The sequence below is a fragment of the Gopherus flavomarginatus genome, chromosome 15 (genome assembly GCF_025201925.1).
Source record: "Gopherus flavomarginatus isolate rGopFla2 chromosome 15, rGopFla2.mat.asm, whole genome shotgun sequence".
Lineage (NCBI taxonomy): Eukaryota > Metazoa > Chordata > Testudines > Testudinidae > Gopherus > Gopherus flavomarginatus.
This window is the reverse complement of record NC_066631.1, coordinates 13,770,433-13,785,544: the sequence shown is the minus strand read 5'-3', so window position 1 is coordinate 13,785,544 and position 15,112 is coordinate 13,770,433. Positions and strand designations below refer to the sequence as shown.

Here is a 15,112-nt window from a genome sequence, read left to right as displayed (position 1 = left end):
TAAGACAATTTGGCTTTGCAATATATAACATTATAGATAATAAATATGACGGTTTATATGCCTGAATTTGTTGCCCTGTTGGTCACTTTGACTGTGCTGTCCTATGGCTCAATAACCATGTCAATGGAGCACACTTTCATCCCAAATGCGTAACTCATAGACAATACTGAATCGGAGAGTCAAATGATGTTAAAACCAACAGAATATCACTTACATTTGTATTCCTGAAGTATCATCATTTTTCCTATCCTACAATTCAGGTTGGACTGGGTCAGACACAACTGTTTGCTTATGCACTTAATCCAACCATTCTAAACCTTGTCCAGTCACTGACAATAAGGGCTGGGCAGGAGTTCACTGCAAATGGTTTTTTGAGAGAAAATACCCATTTGCAGAGAAGGTTTATCAAGTCCAGGATGAGATTTCCACAGTGATTTGAACCTGGGTTTCCAACATGCCAGGAGACTGCCCTCCTCAGTGGGCTATATCAAGAATTCAAACCTGGGTGTTCTATATCCCAGATGAATGTTCTAATCACTGAGCTATAGAGTCAGTCTCTCTCCTCATTTTGTTGGAGCTGCTCAACTTTGTATAAATAATTAAATATTCATTGGCCAGACAAGGAAAGACACTGATGGAGACAGAGATTTAAACCTAGGTGCCCTATTGTAGGGGCACTCACCTACCACTGGGCTACTAGCTATTCGGAGGTCTCTTTCTCTCTCTCTCTCTCCTTTTTTTTTTTTGTGCAAAGCATTTGAAAAGATCTTTTTTTCCTTCTGCATTGAAATGAAAATAAAATTCTGAAACCTCAATTTTTTAAGAAACAATTCTTGTTTTCCAGTCAGACCTACTGAAAATATTTTAATTCAATGTAGACAATACAAAAACATTTGGAAATGTATGAGAATGGCATGAAATGACATTCCATGAGCAACTCTGTGCTGAGTCACTTCCCTGATCTCAGTTACTCACAGTATTCTCACCAGCAAGTGAACAACAGCCTGTGGAACATTAACAAGAGAACTGACTGGAACTGATGTTTGGAGCACAGGTCAATTCTGAAAAATGCATGTTTTGGCAGTAGTTTTCTAAGAAACGTGTATTCAGATGACGGGAATAGCAGACGGGTATAACACAAAATACACTTGTCAATACATTTGCTATATATGTCATGAATGACTCAATAGTGAATTGGGTAAGCATAAATGTCAGTATATTTAAACATTTAAATGTTAAAGGGCCTGATCTTCCCTTCCTATTTTAGGTTCAGAGGGAATGAAAATAACCAAAAGCCACATAAGTGTCCTAAAATCTGTTAGAAGGGAAGAACCACCAATATGGCACATTATCCCCTCCTTCCTGAGGGTGAAATACACCACATTACTGTGCATAGCCGATATAGAGCGCGGGGAATCTACACTATGTTCCGGTGGAAGCATGAAGGGGACTACAAACTAGACAGTTACTCAAAAGTTTCAAAAATATGAAAGTAATCTTCTTTAAAAGAAATCAGGTGTCTAGCGAGACCATGCTATAGATCAGGGGTCGGCAGCTTTTCAGAAGTGGTATGCTGAGTCTTCATTTATTCACTCTGATTTAAGGTTTCGCGTGGCAGTAATACATTGTAACACTTTTAGAAGGTCACATTTTATAAGTCTATAATATATAACTAAACTATTGTTATATGTAAAGTAAATAATGTTTTTAAAGTGTTTATGAATCTTCATTTAAAATTAAATTAAAATGCAGAGCCCCCCGGACTGGTGGCCAGGACCCAGGCAGCCTGAGTGCCCCTGAAAATCAGCTCACGTGCCGCCTTTGGCACGCGTGCCAAAGGTTGCCTACCCCTGCTATAGACCTACACAGTAAGGGTAAGTCATGTGATAGCTCAGTGGTTTGAGCATTGGCCTGCTAAACCCAGCCTTGAGAGTTCAATCCATGAGAGGACCCATTTAGGCATCTGGGGCAAAAATCTGTCAGGGGGTTGGACTAGATGACCTCCTGAGGTTCCTTCCAACCCTGTTATGATTCTATGTGAATTTTACCACTTAACACAATAGAGATTCAGGTGGGCTAAACCTGAGCAGTATTGTGAGTAAGGTCACAATGCCTGGAGCAGGGAGTCAGGAACAGCCCTGTGGGGGACAAGAGCCATCGCTATGGGTAGAGTTGCAGACACAGAAAAAAGTCAGACAGGAAAATAATGCTATTGGTGACTTTTTCATGCTGTGAGAAACTTTGCAACCTTACTGAGAACCAGGTTAAAACAAGATAACCACAAGAAATGGAACTGACTTTGCAAATAACAGTGGTTATTAGCAGGAATAGTGAAAATGATGTTTCCCAAATTAATGTTAAATTAAAGTATTAAAGTAGTAAAACTTATGGGTATCTAATTAAAAATGCATACTGAGGCACAAACAGAATAAAAGGGTGAGATCAGATTTGTTTTCAATGAATGAGGAGGTAATTTAAACACAAGAGTTGTTCAAGCACAAGGATATCCATGTCAATCATACAACAAGACCACATGGTCTGCAGAAGTGAGTTACTCTCTTCATAAAGCAGTGCAAACCAAAATACATTCATTGACACAGAACTGGAGGACAAAGTTCTGATGATTATGAAGATACGGAAAGAGCTTTGTTGGGTTCTTTTATAATTCACAGAGGAAGTTTCCATAACAGATTGGTTTGTTGTGCTGAAAATAAAATGAACAAAAAGTGAATTTCAAAACATCATGGAGCAAAATACAATCATACCAAGCAAATATAAAATCACTTGTGATTACCCCAATGTTAAAAAGTAGTAAGTTTGTTTCATACAGAAGTCACAAAAAGAGCCCATGTGGCAAAGCTACCCTGTCATTTCTGTATAAGGAAAGATGCCACTCAATAGAAACTGAACTAGAGGTACAATGTCGCATCATGCTCACCATCATTCAGCAATACTACGAATACATGCTCACAGGAATGACTGCTGAATCTGTCAGCATTATTTCATGAAGATTCCCACATCATGCTAAGAAATCCCCTTGGAGAAAAAAAGGGGCATATGCAGGCAGGTAGGCAATGACAGCATAGCAGAGACGATACAATAAAAGGAAATGCATTCATAGAACATCTTCATAAGAAGACAGACCTGGAGTCTGATTCATCTTTATCAGTTAAGAAACAATTATTAATACTTCATTATGAAAAAATTGCCATTCCAGACCAACCATGGCTTGCCTAAAAGAATTCTTCTAAACACAAATAAGACCCTTTTTATAGGTCTTAGCTCTATAGCATTTATGTGAAACCTTAACTCAGAGCTGGACCATTTCTCCTGAGCCACAACCAGAGAGGCTTATGTTTGTTCTTAGAACAATCCAGAGAAAGGTTACGCAGAAAGATTATCTAATATATCTGAGTCCTGGAACCACCTAGTTTTGTTCCTGCTTGGCTCCAACTCACAGAAGAAACAATATAGGAGCTGAAGCCAGAAGTGGAGCCAGAGGACCACCTAGAGGCAGGATGCAAGAAAGCCAAGGAATTGTATTGAATTATGGTGAAGGGAATACGACTGTGAAGCTTGGAACTCCCATTTTGAAGAGCTTTGCTGTTTGCGAGGTCTGTGTGGAAGTTAATTCCAAGGTAAATCAGTTTCTCTGTAGAGTCCAGAAAACTTGCCAAGGTTCACAATCAGACCCAGCATCAGGAAAAGATTTAAAGTTAGGAATACTGCTGCTCCTGTTTCTAAGTGAGAACTGCCCCAGACTATCTAGTGAATAACTGTGATTGCCTGCTTCCAAAGGTGAACTCCTACAACTGCAATGAGTTTTGTAAAAACTCTGGGGGTTGAAGAAAGACGGGGAAAGATAGCATAGTACTGTAATATAGGGTTGAAGGGAGAAACTGAACAAGAGGTACTGTGGAGCAATCAGCATATGAAGATAAGCATCATGTAGAACTATGGATGCTAAGTAATAGCCTGTACTCATAGCTAGAATGACTAACCAAGTCAACACCAGTTTGATCTTCAGGGAACTGACAAACTGTAAATATAGTGAATAGGAAATGCCCAATGAGTGGAGGAAGAGCTCATTGGTCCCAATCTTCAAGCCTAAAGGAGATGTGCAAGAACATAGTAATTAGTGACCCATCGAGTTACTGAGTCACATGATGAAATGGCCAGAAAGAATTATTGAGAAAACACTTCAGGAGAAGCTGGAGCTTCAAGTAAGCAATAACGTATTTGGGTTTATTCCAGGAAGCTCAGCACTGGATGCAGTGTTTTCACTCTGAATATTGAAGGAGAAATACAAGGAATTGTATTTAGTGCCTGTGGATTTAGAGAAGGCTGCTGGCAGCTTGACTGTGAGGCTCAGTCCTGGCTACTTGGAGCCTCAGCAGCTTCTCCACAGGAGGCTGCAGCACCCAACTGCCCACCTTTTTGGACAGCCTAGACTGAACTGAGCGGCTCCCTTTTGAACTTTCCCTCCACCCCATCCAGCAGGAGCGAAGGGCATGGCTTCCTGTGTTCAGAGCATCTCCTTAACCCTCACCTCACCAGTGCAGGGTTTGTTCATCCCATCACAGGGAGACAGAGCTAAAAAAAAGAATTAGGTAGGCAAACAGCAAAAGTTGGAGGAAGATTATTAAACAATGAATCTTAGTCAAAAAAACCCAAAAAAGAAAATTCAATTGGTATTGATTGCTTAGCTCGTAGACCCTGATATCCAGATGCAGAGCTGGTTAGGACTGTGCCCACTGCTAAACTGGTGACACAATTCTATTGTCTTACATAATGACTAATTTATAGGGTACTTCAATTCACAGCAGAGCTATTGGGACAGAATTATTCATTTTTATATCAAAAGTCCTAAAGTTCAGTGTCTGAATTCCATCCAGGGCATCCTCCACTTCCAACAGTTAACAACTCAGAGCTAATTTTCAATTTATATTGAAGACAAAATAAGTTATGATAAACAGAATCCTATTTAGAATTTAGGTCTACACTAACTTGCTCCCTCCTCCCCCAATCAGTGAGTATTCAGGAAAAAAAGTTCCTCATCAAGAAGACCACTGCATTTGATTGGACTGGACATAACTGTTGGTTCAAATATTTAATCCAACCCTTCTGAACTTTGTACAACAGCTGAAATAGACTTTAGATAACTGAAAACCTTGAAAGTAAAATTTAACTTGAATCACATGGTGCCAGCTCGCTACTGGTATGACAGCATAATTCAAGTAAGGACGCCCAGAGCACACTTCATCCCTTTGACAGGAAGGAGTCCGTGATCAACAGCAATCAGCTCTTTTGTAGGAGATGGCTAACTGTGTTTCAGACCTGGTGAGTACCTGGTCATTTAATCTGGGGGCTCTATTTAGTAGTAGCAGACCAAAGAGAGATATAACACTAGAAGAATAGGAAAGATTCAACATCTTTAGACTGTTCTGTGTTAGTAAAGCATATAGCACGGTGAAGTCCTGGACCGTGACAGGGGCTGTTACATGCTACCATAATACAAATAATAATCTTGTTTCCCTTGATCACCACTGAAATCTGTTGCCTCTTTTCATCGTATCATGCTTAGAATGATTGTATTTGATAATTTGTTTTTCCAAACAAATGTCATTAGTAGACTAATTATCACTTTATTCTCTGACCATCCAAATGGCTCCTAAACTGCTCCAGCTGAGGAGTGAAAAAAATTCTGGAGTCTCTTGTTTCCTGTGATGGCAAAGATAAGTCACTTTGAAAAGATGGACTAGCTATTCTAGCTATATAGGGATGAAATCCTGGCTTTATTAAAGTCAATGCCAAAACTTCCATTGATTTCACTAGGGCAAGAATTTCAACCTAGGTACTTACATTAGCATCTGTTGTGTCCAGGTGCCATCAAAGAGGCAAAATGTTAATTTCTCTTTCTTCCCTGCCTGCCATTGAAAGATAGGACTAGAAATCAACACGATGAAAGTCAATAAAGACAAGTGCAAAGTACTACACCCAGGAAAGAAAAATCAAATGTACAAAACCAAAATGGGGAATCACTGGCTAGGTGGTAGTACTGCAGAAGAGGATCTGGGGGTTCGTAGTGAAACTGAGTATGAGCTAACATGTCACAGTTGTGAAAAAGGCTCATATCGTTCTGGAGTGTATTAACAGGAGCGTTGTATACAAGGCATAGGAGATAACCGTCCCACACTGTTCAGGACTGATGAAGCCTTAGCTGGAGTAATGTGTCCTGTTTTGGGTGCCACACTTTAAGAAAGATGTGAACAAACTGGAGGTAGTCCACAGGAGAGGAACAAAAATGCTAAAAGGTTTAGACTGCCTAACCTCTGAGGAAAGGTTAAAAAACTGGGAACTTTGCATCTTGAAAAAGACAAATGAGTGAGGGCCCGATAGTCTTCAAATATTTTAAGCGCTGTTATAAAGAGGGTGGTGGATCAATTGCTCTCCATATCCACTAAAGGTAGGTACAGAAGTAACAGGCTTAATCTGCAGCAATGGAGATTTAGGTTAGATATTAAGAAAATCTAACTGTAAGGATAGTTAGGTACTGGAATAGGCTTCAGAGAGAGGTTGTGGAATCCCCATCATTGGAGGGTTTAAGAAGAGGTTAGATAAATACCTGTCAGGAATGGCTTGGGTGAAGAGGTGGGTTTTCAGTTTATCTATGAATGTCATGAGGTTAGAAGCCTCTCCTATTTGGTCTAGTAACAAGTCCAATGGTCTTGCTTGGTTCTCATGATGGTTCTAGCTCCTACAGGCACAAATCCCCCGCTACTAGTCAACAGTTTGTTTGTTCCAGTGGAACACAGCTGCTGTAGCGACCCATTGTCATACTAGATGAAATTACCTTTAACATAGCCAGGACCAGTTCCATAGGAGGGTTTGAACTAGACTGGGCATTCAACGGGGAGCCAGTGAAGAAAGCACCATATTTAGTTGATGCATTCCTAATAACTTGTGTGGGCGGGAGTATTTAAAAAAAAGAGACCCGTCACCAGGGAATGACCAGACTACTGTAAGCCTCCTTTCTCCTCCTCACCACATTGTCTGTCCTCACCCCTTCCATCTCTGCTCCTCTCTCCTCTGATCTATACCACCACCCCTTATGTCCATACACCACTTGCTCTGTGTTCCCCCCAGCCCCTGCCATGTCCAACCTATACACAGTATAAGCATCAGTGACCAAGCCCTTGAGAACCCCTTGCCCTTCCCCTCCCCACACTGTGGGCAGCCCCTTTGGCACTGGGTTCACCTTGTTATGCTGCTCCTTCTGCCTGGAGCTCACTGCTCTGTGCCAGGCAAAGTGAGGGGAAGGGTGGGGTGCGGATCAGAGGGAAGCACTGCAGGAGCAGGGCTCACTGTCCTTCCCTCCCTCCTACCCTACAGGAGGAGTCAAAGCAGGGCTGAGCCCAGCACAGCTGGAGCCGAGGTCTACAACTCCATGCTGGGCATGTAGCTGGAGCAGCGGGGACCCTAGCTCTGTTGTGGCCAAGCCAGCCAATCATCTATACACACAGTGCTCTCCATCTCCAGCAGTCTCCCCCAGTGGTAGACCAGGCTCTGGAGCTGACATCACTTCATGGCAGCAGACAGCCACGCCAGAGCCTCAGCAATGACACAGCTCCCCGGCTTCAGGTCCCCATCCTCCTCTTCTGAGCACTAGGCTGCCTCGTGTGGTGTTTAGATGTTGCTTGAAATTATTAGAACTAGGAGCACTGGCTGTTGGGAGTCTGAAAGGACAGGAAACAGGAAGGTGGGGGGAGGAGTTGAGGAGGCAGAGTGAGAATTACAGAGGGTGCAGCAGCAGCTTGGTAAAGAAGTTTCCACTTTAAAAATAAAGTCCTGTTGAAGTTTGTTAGTACCTTGCCTGATTGATACAACACCTTGGCCCACTGATTCCTCTGGGCCAGCATGCACTCCTCGCTGGCCATTTCCCTCACAGCTGCTTCCACCACCTCCATGCTGATGAACTCGCTGAAGTCCAGCTCACTCATGAAGGGCTCATAATAATAACTTGTGTTTCTGAGGAGGTAGTCTGCTATGTTTTGAATTAGCTGGAGCTTTCTTAAGTCAGGGAGCTTCATTTCTGGTTATAGACCATTACACTAGTGGAACATAGATATTACAAATACATAGATCATCGTAATCTCAGGTCTAAGTCTGATAGCATTTGGATAGGACTACACCTTGGGACCATTCAGAAGCTGAAGCTATTACAGGGTACTACCGCTTCTTTATTAAGTGGAGCTGCATGTTGGGAGCACATTAGACTTAGACCAGAGCTCTCTAATCTCATCAGATTCCAGTAAACTTCCAGGTGGTATTCAAGATATTGTTTTTAATCTATGAAGTGCCTAATGCTCTAGGATCTGATTAGTTGAAGGATCACCTCTTTCCCCAGTATGCAATGCCAGAGTTAAGATAAGCAAAGGTGCTTCAGATGGAACTCCTTCAATATAAACATAAGGGAGCAGGTGGCAGTGTGTGCTCTGTGACGGATCCTTAATCTTGGAACCCAAACTCCAGAGACTGGATTTGTTAGCTTTTCTGGCATAGAGCAAAGGCCATATTTCTTCTCATTCCTGTAGAACTGCTGAGGAGTTTGTGGGCTGAGGTTACCTCACCTACCTTGTCTCTTACAAAGAGGTCTAGCAGGTTGTGTGTGGATGTATTTCCCCATCTATTGACAAAATGACCACATTCACCAGAGCATTTCTAAGTATCTTAATCTGACCTGAAGCCTGGTTGACAGGGATCTGGATTGTTGGACATGGTGGGGGTGGGGGGAAAGAAAGGCGCAGAGTTGTGGAGGGAATCGATCAGAACACACAAATACACACTTCTACAATTATTCTTGTGTCTTAAGGAAGAGAAAGATTAAAGAGGAAAGCAACCACCATTTATACACCTCTACCCCGAAATAATGTGACCCAATATAACACGAATTCGAATTCAACGCAGTAAAGCAGTGCTTTGGGGGGGGCAGGGCTGCGCACTCTGGCGGATCAAAGCAAGTTCGATATAACACGGTTTCACCTATAATGTGGTAAGATTTTTTGGCTCCCAAGGACAGCCTTATATCGGGGTAGAGGTGTACATATTAAAGTCTTTTATTAGTGCAGTTGCAGTCTGTTCCCAATTACACACTTTAATCTTTATTAAATTTTAGACTACTTCACCTTTCAGGATAAACATGGCACAATCTTGTAGTCGTTACCCTGAACATGAGGAGGCAATAGAAACAAGGACAAAAGAATGCAGCAATGGGACTCAGACAATTAGTATGAGGTAATTAGGCTACATTATGAAATCTGATGTACCAGAGCACTTTAAAATGCTTAGCTAGTCATATTCCTTGATTTGGAATATTCAGTCTTCTTATATTTGAAACATTTATTGCATCTACAGAAGCATCTTTTGAGTACCCACAAAGAATGTAATTTCAAAATTACTACAGATGCAGCTCAGAGGGACGTTTCAGAAATAGTAAATAAGCATTGTCTTTCTTGTCATGTTTACTCTCTAGGATCTTCATTCTGTAAATTATTTACCACCATCCTGTAAAATGCTAAGCGCCCTCAGCTGCCATTGAGGTTAGTCTGGGGGCTGATCTTAAGAGGTGTTGAGTCTTGCCGCTATGCACCCCAGAAATAGCTATTTTTATTTTATTACGTTTTAATATTACATTTATCAGTTAGTGATTAGGAGTGCAGGTGAAAAGATGAATGACAAAGTTGCTGTTGCTGGATAAAGGCAGTGAGCAGTTATCTTCATGAGTTAGGTCAGAGAAAATATTATCTGTCATATTGTGAGAAGCTCAATTGACAGGAAAGAGCAATCTGCCACAGAAGTCACCTACCTCTAACCCCTGCTTAATAATGAAAAACAATTACTCCACTGTCACAAACTAAGCTCATCCAAATAAGTCTCCTGCCATACAAATTGAACTAGTGATTCTCCTGATCCCTTATTCTCCTACCACTAACCATCCATAAGGTGGCAGTGCCATGACACAGCCTAAGTGCAATGACACAGTGGAGTGAAAAGCAGATGAGTTGTTTTTATCCTTTTTTTGCTGTGTGAAATTTGTTTGCAATAATCCTTTTTTTGGACCAATAGTAACCGCTTAAATGGCCTATTTAGACCTTATTATTTTAGCACAAACCAATATGCTTCAGATAACATTATTCCCAGTTAGGGTTATATTCTTTGAATATTCATACTAAATAATAATTAAGAAGCTCATGCCAAATTCGGCAGCCTGATCAATGTAGATTGAATCAACAGCTTTTGTTTAAATAGAGCCCTATATACTAGGCTAACTATAGATTCAACATTTGAAACACTTCTGTGCCAGGACATATACGTATGTCCCCCACGGAAAATGCTGTTACATAATTATTCTTATGGAACAGATTTGTAGATAAACCTGTAATGTTAAAAGCCTGGCTATGCTTTGCAATACAGTACAAGACTCATTTTATATAGCATGTCTTACTAACTACATTCCAAAATGTTTTGAGTTAAACAGCAGTAGAAGGGGAACAAAATGAAAATGTGTAGAGAAAAGGTGTGTACTACCAGGTAGTTCCCTTTAGAGGGAGGAAGAGACTAGACCCTAATGGCTAGCAAAGTAGAGCCCATTTCCAAGCGTAAAAACAGGAGAGTACAGAGGACTAGAAAAGAACAAAATAATGATGATACCTGTTGCCTTTGATAATGGTGATAACACCTTACTTTTCATCTGCACATCTCAAAGGGCTTTAGAGCCAGTAGAGCTCAGAGGAACAGAAGAATTTGGCTCTGGTAATGGCACACAGATGTTTCCTCTTGTTCTCTCTACTAATGATGAGAGGAGAAAGTATCTTTCTTTCTATTCTCATATTTAAAATTTGGACTGGATCAGACACGTGGGTGGATGGAGCAGCTGCTAGAACAACTGCTAGAACAGGGCCTCATCCTCCCTGATTGAACTGACCTCGTTATCTCTAGCTTGCTTGCTAGCATATATATACCTGCCCCTTGAAATTTCCACTACATGCATCTGAGGAAGTGGGTATTCACCCACGAAAGCTCATGCTCCAAAACGTCTGTTAGTCTATAAGGTGCCACAGGATTCTTTGCTGCTTTTGCCGGAGCAGGGAAGGTTTGGTTGTTTTTAAATTCTGTGTTTGCAATACAGCTGAAGGGTATATCTTTATGTTATGCCTGGAAGAGAGAAAGTCTTGTTTTACTTTCAAGGGAGTTTGATCTGGAGAGGCCTTTAGGGTACAACACTTATGATTTACTGTTCATAAACAAACCACAGATTCAAGGTACCAGTACTCCATCCTACCTGGACTGAAATCCTTTTCCTGTCAGCTTGTCACAGTGGCAGTCAGATCCACATAGCGACAGCCATGCCACAGACAACATTTGATTTAATGTCTGCTACCTTACTTCTAAGCAAAGATATGTAGATAATTTTGTAACATACAATAATTTTCCTTGCACTGGGTAAGATTTAGCCTTAATCTGGTCCTGTGGCCAATTTTTCTGCTTTTGGCATGGGACTATGGGCTTTAGGAAGAATGTTTATATCTGAAAGTATCTGTAGTGAATAATACATACTTTCAGAGTGAAGAGGTGAGTAAGACAGACAAGGATGCAAGACCACAAGGGAATGTAGGTTTATGACAAGCTGATGGAGCATTGCCTTTTCTTTTCAGATTCAGTATCGGGGATTGTTTCAAATGATCTTTGTGCTGGGAATTGGTGGAAGTTTCCCATTTGGGTTCCATATTTCTGTGATCAACTACCCTTCCCTGGTAAGCAGAGACTCCCCAGAGGGAGAGTTCACATGGTGGAGGGGTCTGGGCTAATGATACTCTCAAAACTTGCTGAGCATTTCAACAAACTCCATTGCCGTTTCTTCAAATATCCATTTTGATCCATAATGAAAAGTAAATATCTGTGGGTAGAGCACCTTAAACCCAACAGGACAGTACTTTAAGGGGAAAGAAAGATTGTTAGCCCAATAGCATAAGGAATATTCTTTCTTGCAATCTAAAATGAGCGACACCCAAAATGACTTTCCTACATTTCAGAACTGATTTGCCAAAACGTTGGGAGGTATTTATGTGATTATACGCTAAGCTTCAGGGGACTACCTGGTACAATCAATTTGTGTGCAAGTCTTTCATCTCTAAAGACTTGGGTTTAAGTTCTCCCTTACGAAACAAGTACAATCAAATGGGCTTGTAAAGCCACTACACCAAAGCACAATTTTGCAGTCTCTGCTTAAAGGTAAAAAACTTAAACCATCTTTTAAAGGAGGTTTAAAAAATTGTTTTGGAAACAAAACTCAGTAACCATATTCATTTAGGAGGTCATCAAGAGAGCAGCAGGAGGCTCAATTATCACTAAAATGAAAGGTGTTTCTTTGGTGTAGCTCTGAAAAACGTACACTTCCTCATAGCTCAAGACCACAAACCGACATCTGTGTTGTGAATTTACAAAGAGATAAGGTGGTCAGCTTCATCAAGTCTCAGAGAATAAAGACTTTTTCCTTAGAATTATGAAGTGTCTAGAGTAAAAGCCTTCCCTTGAGCCTGCTGAGGGGACTTTTTCCTAACGTGCTAACAGAAACACCCTCTTAACATTTCACAGCTAAAAAGGTGCTGCAACAGGCTCATTACTGATTCCAGAGTAATGTGAGAAGGATTCCTGATCGAAACCAGTGGTGCAAGCATCTTATGTAGAGAAAAGTTAGCTTTTTTTACAGATCGGATTTCTACTCTGTCACTAGAAGTAACATTTTAACTAGCATGTCTTCCAACTGAACAGCAAGTTGGGCACGCTATATAGTTTTCATTCACTCACCAAAATTTGCATTAAAGGATGAGGAGACTAAACTTTTGAATATGTAACTGGTTTTTCAAAACATCTTTTTTAAAAGGTGAAAAAAGATTTTTAAGAGTTTCAATTTTTCTTCTCTGTTAATTGCACTTGAGTGAGCTGTATGAAGGAGGGAAAAAATCTGCCGTAAACGAGGCTAGTATCCCAGAAATGTCAGAAGACTAAAGTAATCTCCTGCATTAGAGAAAAGAGTTTCTGCTGGTGAAAAATATCTATTGGCATTCCACCCTTCATCTGTGAGTTTAACCAACCATGGCTGTGTACAGACACTGCAGTCATCAGTGGGAAATGAACACCACTTCAGCTAAAGCTTTGAGACAGTATAACTCCACTGCATACACAAGTAGGCAGTTACAGTCCCTGGAGCCAGCTTGTAGCATGAAATATGATCACATGCCTAGAGCAGTATGTTTCGTGCACTACACTAGCTCAGTGTCAGGAATGATGGCCTCCAGGTGGGCCTGGGATCAGCTAGCTAACCTCAGCTAAATCCCCTAACTGGCCAGATCAGCCTGACTGGCTGAGTGCTGTTGCCAGGACAGCTCTTCAACCCAGCGGTAGCACTGGGCTGTGGCAGCTGCTCTATCCACTTCCCCACAGCTGCAATCTCTCTTCTATCTGCTTGGCTCCCTCCCAGTCCTGTCTCTGCCCTCCTTCTCCTGGCTCCCAACTCTAGCTCTAACTCTGGCTTGGCTCCTGGCTCCCTGCTATTAAACCTGACCAAGAACATCCGTCATGCTATCAGTGTTGCCGTATCTCATGATATTATCACAAGTCTCATGAGATTTGATCTTAAAACCATAGCTCCAGAAATCATGTGATTACATTAAAATTTCAGCTTCCATTTAAAAAGAAGTGTTTAGCCCTCCTGCCCTAAATTATATTCCAAATCTCATGGTTTTTAAACCAATCTTATGATTTGGGGGGAGCTGACTCATGATTTTTCAATAGTTGGGATTGGCAATACAGCTAACTCATCCTGAGAGCAAGGTCTACAACAGTTCAAGTCCCATTCAGCAACAAACAATGGCCAAATATATAAAGAAACCAAAGACTAAACCCTGGACCTTCATTACTAAAAGCACATAGCTCTGATACTTGAACTAAAGGGAAGGTCCTTCCATTGTAATAGACTGTTCTGGTTGCTGGATCTAGCCAATTAGGAGGAGATATGATAAACCACACTAAGCCAGTCTATTACATCAGAGTTTCCCAAGGCTTCCTGAAATTTCTATCTTTCAGAGATGGCTTCATAAAAAGCCTTGACAGGATTATAAAGAAAATAAACTCCAGGTGCATTTTCTAACTTTGAAAGTGTCTTGAACATCTAAACTTACAAAAAGTTTAGTTGAAAATTTGGCAAAGTATACAAATAACTTTAGCTAATTTGTTTTGACAGTGAAGGTTACTTTTTAAAAGATGTCCAAGACTACAACAATGGATCAAAGTTGAAGCACAGTAACAGAATAGTATGAGGAAAGTCCATATTTACTATTAATTAAAAATCTAATCTTCTCTTTCAGCACATTAAGACCTTTATCAATGAAACCTGGATAGAGCGATATGGCTATCCCCTCCATCATGAGACCATCAAGTTGTTGTGGTCCTTCATTGTGTCTGTTTATGGTATAGGAGGAGTGCTAGGGAGCCTATCCTGTGGCTTTCTTACGACAAGATACAGAAAGTAAGTATTTCTTTTAATATCTTGATAATCAAAGCATGCGGGGAAAAATGTACTAGCAAAGCACATACAGTCATCTATTCTTGTTCCATAGTCTGACCACATATACTTGTATTAAATTGCTTTAATTTGCTTTCATAGCCACCTAGTGTAAGTGGTAACCAGGCTTTCATTCAATGCATTTAAATAGTATGCTGATAATGAAGTGTGGTCCCTTCTGAAGATGCACTTACCAGCATTCCATTGACTAGTGCCTTGTGGGGAAGTAACATGTGGCACAATTTCCTCACATCAAGATCACAAATGTCTCCAGTACAGAATTTCCAAGATCCACAAACCCAGAAACAGAAGCCATGCATATTCATTCAAACACAGGTTTTCCGGGAACTGTTACAATCAATTTCCACACTTGGACCAGCCTGAATTCAACTTCTGAGAGATGCAGCTTAAACACTCAAGTGTAAAACTGAAACATTAAAGTACTTGCTTAAAATAAGTCAGATTCCCAAAATGTATTCATTCTGAATG

At 40.9% G+C, this 15,112-nt stretch overlaps 1 protein-coding gene across 1 annotated transcript in view; it reads left to right on the top strand.

Annotated features, from left to right (window-relative positions):
• The first annotated feature begins 3,518 nt into the window (after positions 1-3,518).
• The window catches only part of LOC127034953 (solute carrier family 2, facilitated glucose transporter member 11-like), a 29,231-nt gene continuing 17,637 nt past the window's right edge, over positions 3,519-15,112 (top strand). Inside the window, exons 1-5 of the mRNA XM_050924374.1 lie at positions 3,519-3,638; positions 9,176-9,294; positions 10,422-10,437; positions 11,715-11,813; positions 14,427-14,587. Coding sequence (XP_050780331.1) covers positions 3,519-3,638; positions 9,176-9,294; positions 10,422-10,437; positions 11,715-11,813; positions 14,427-14,587 — 515 coding nt within the window. The remainder of the gene's footprint in view (positions 3,639-9,175; positions 9,295-10,421; positions 10,438-11,714; positions 11,814-14,426; positions 14,588-15,112) is intronic.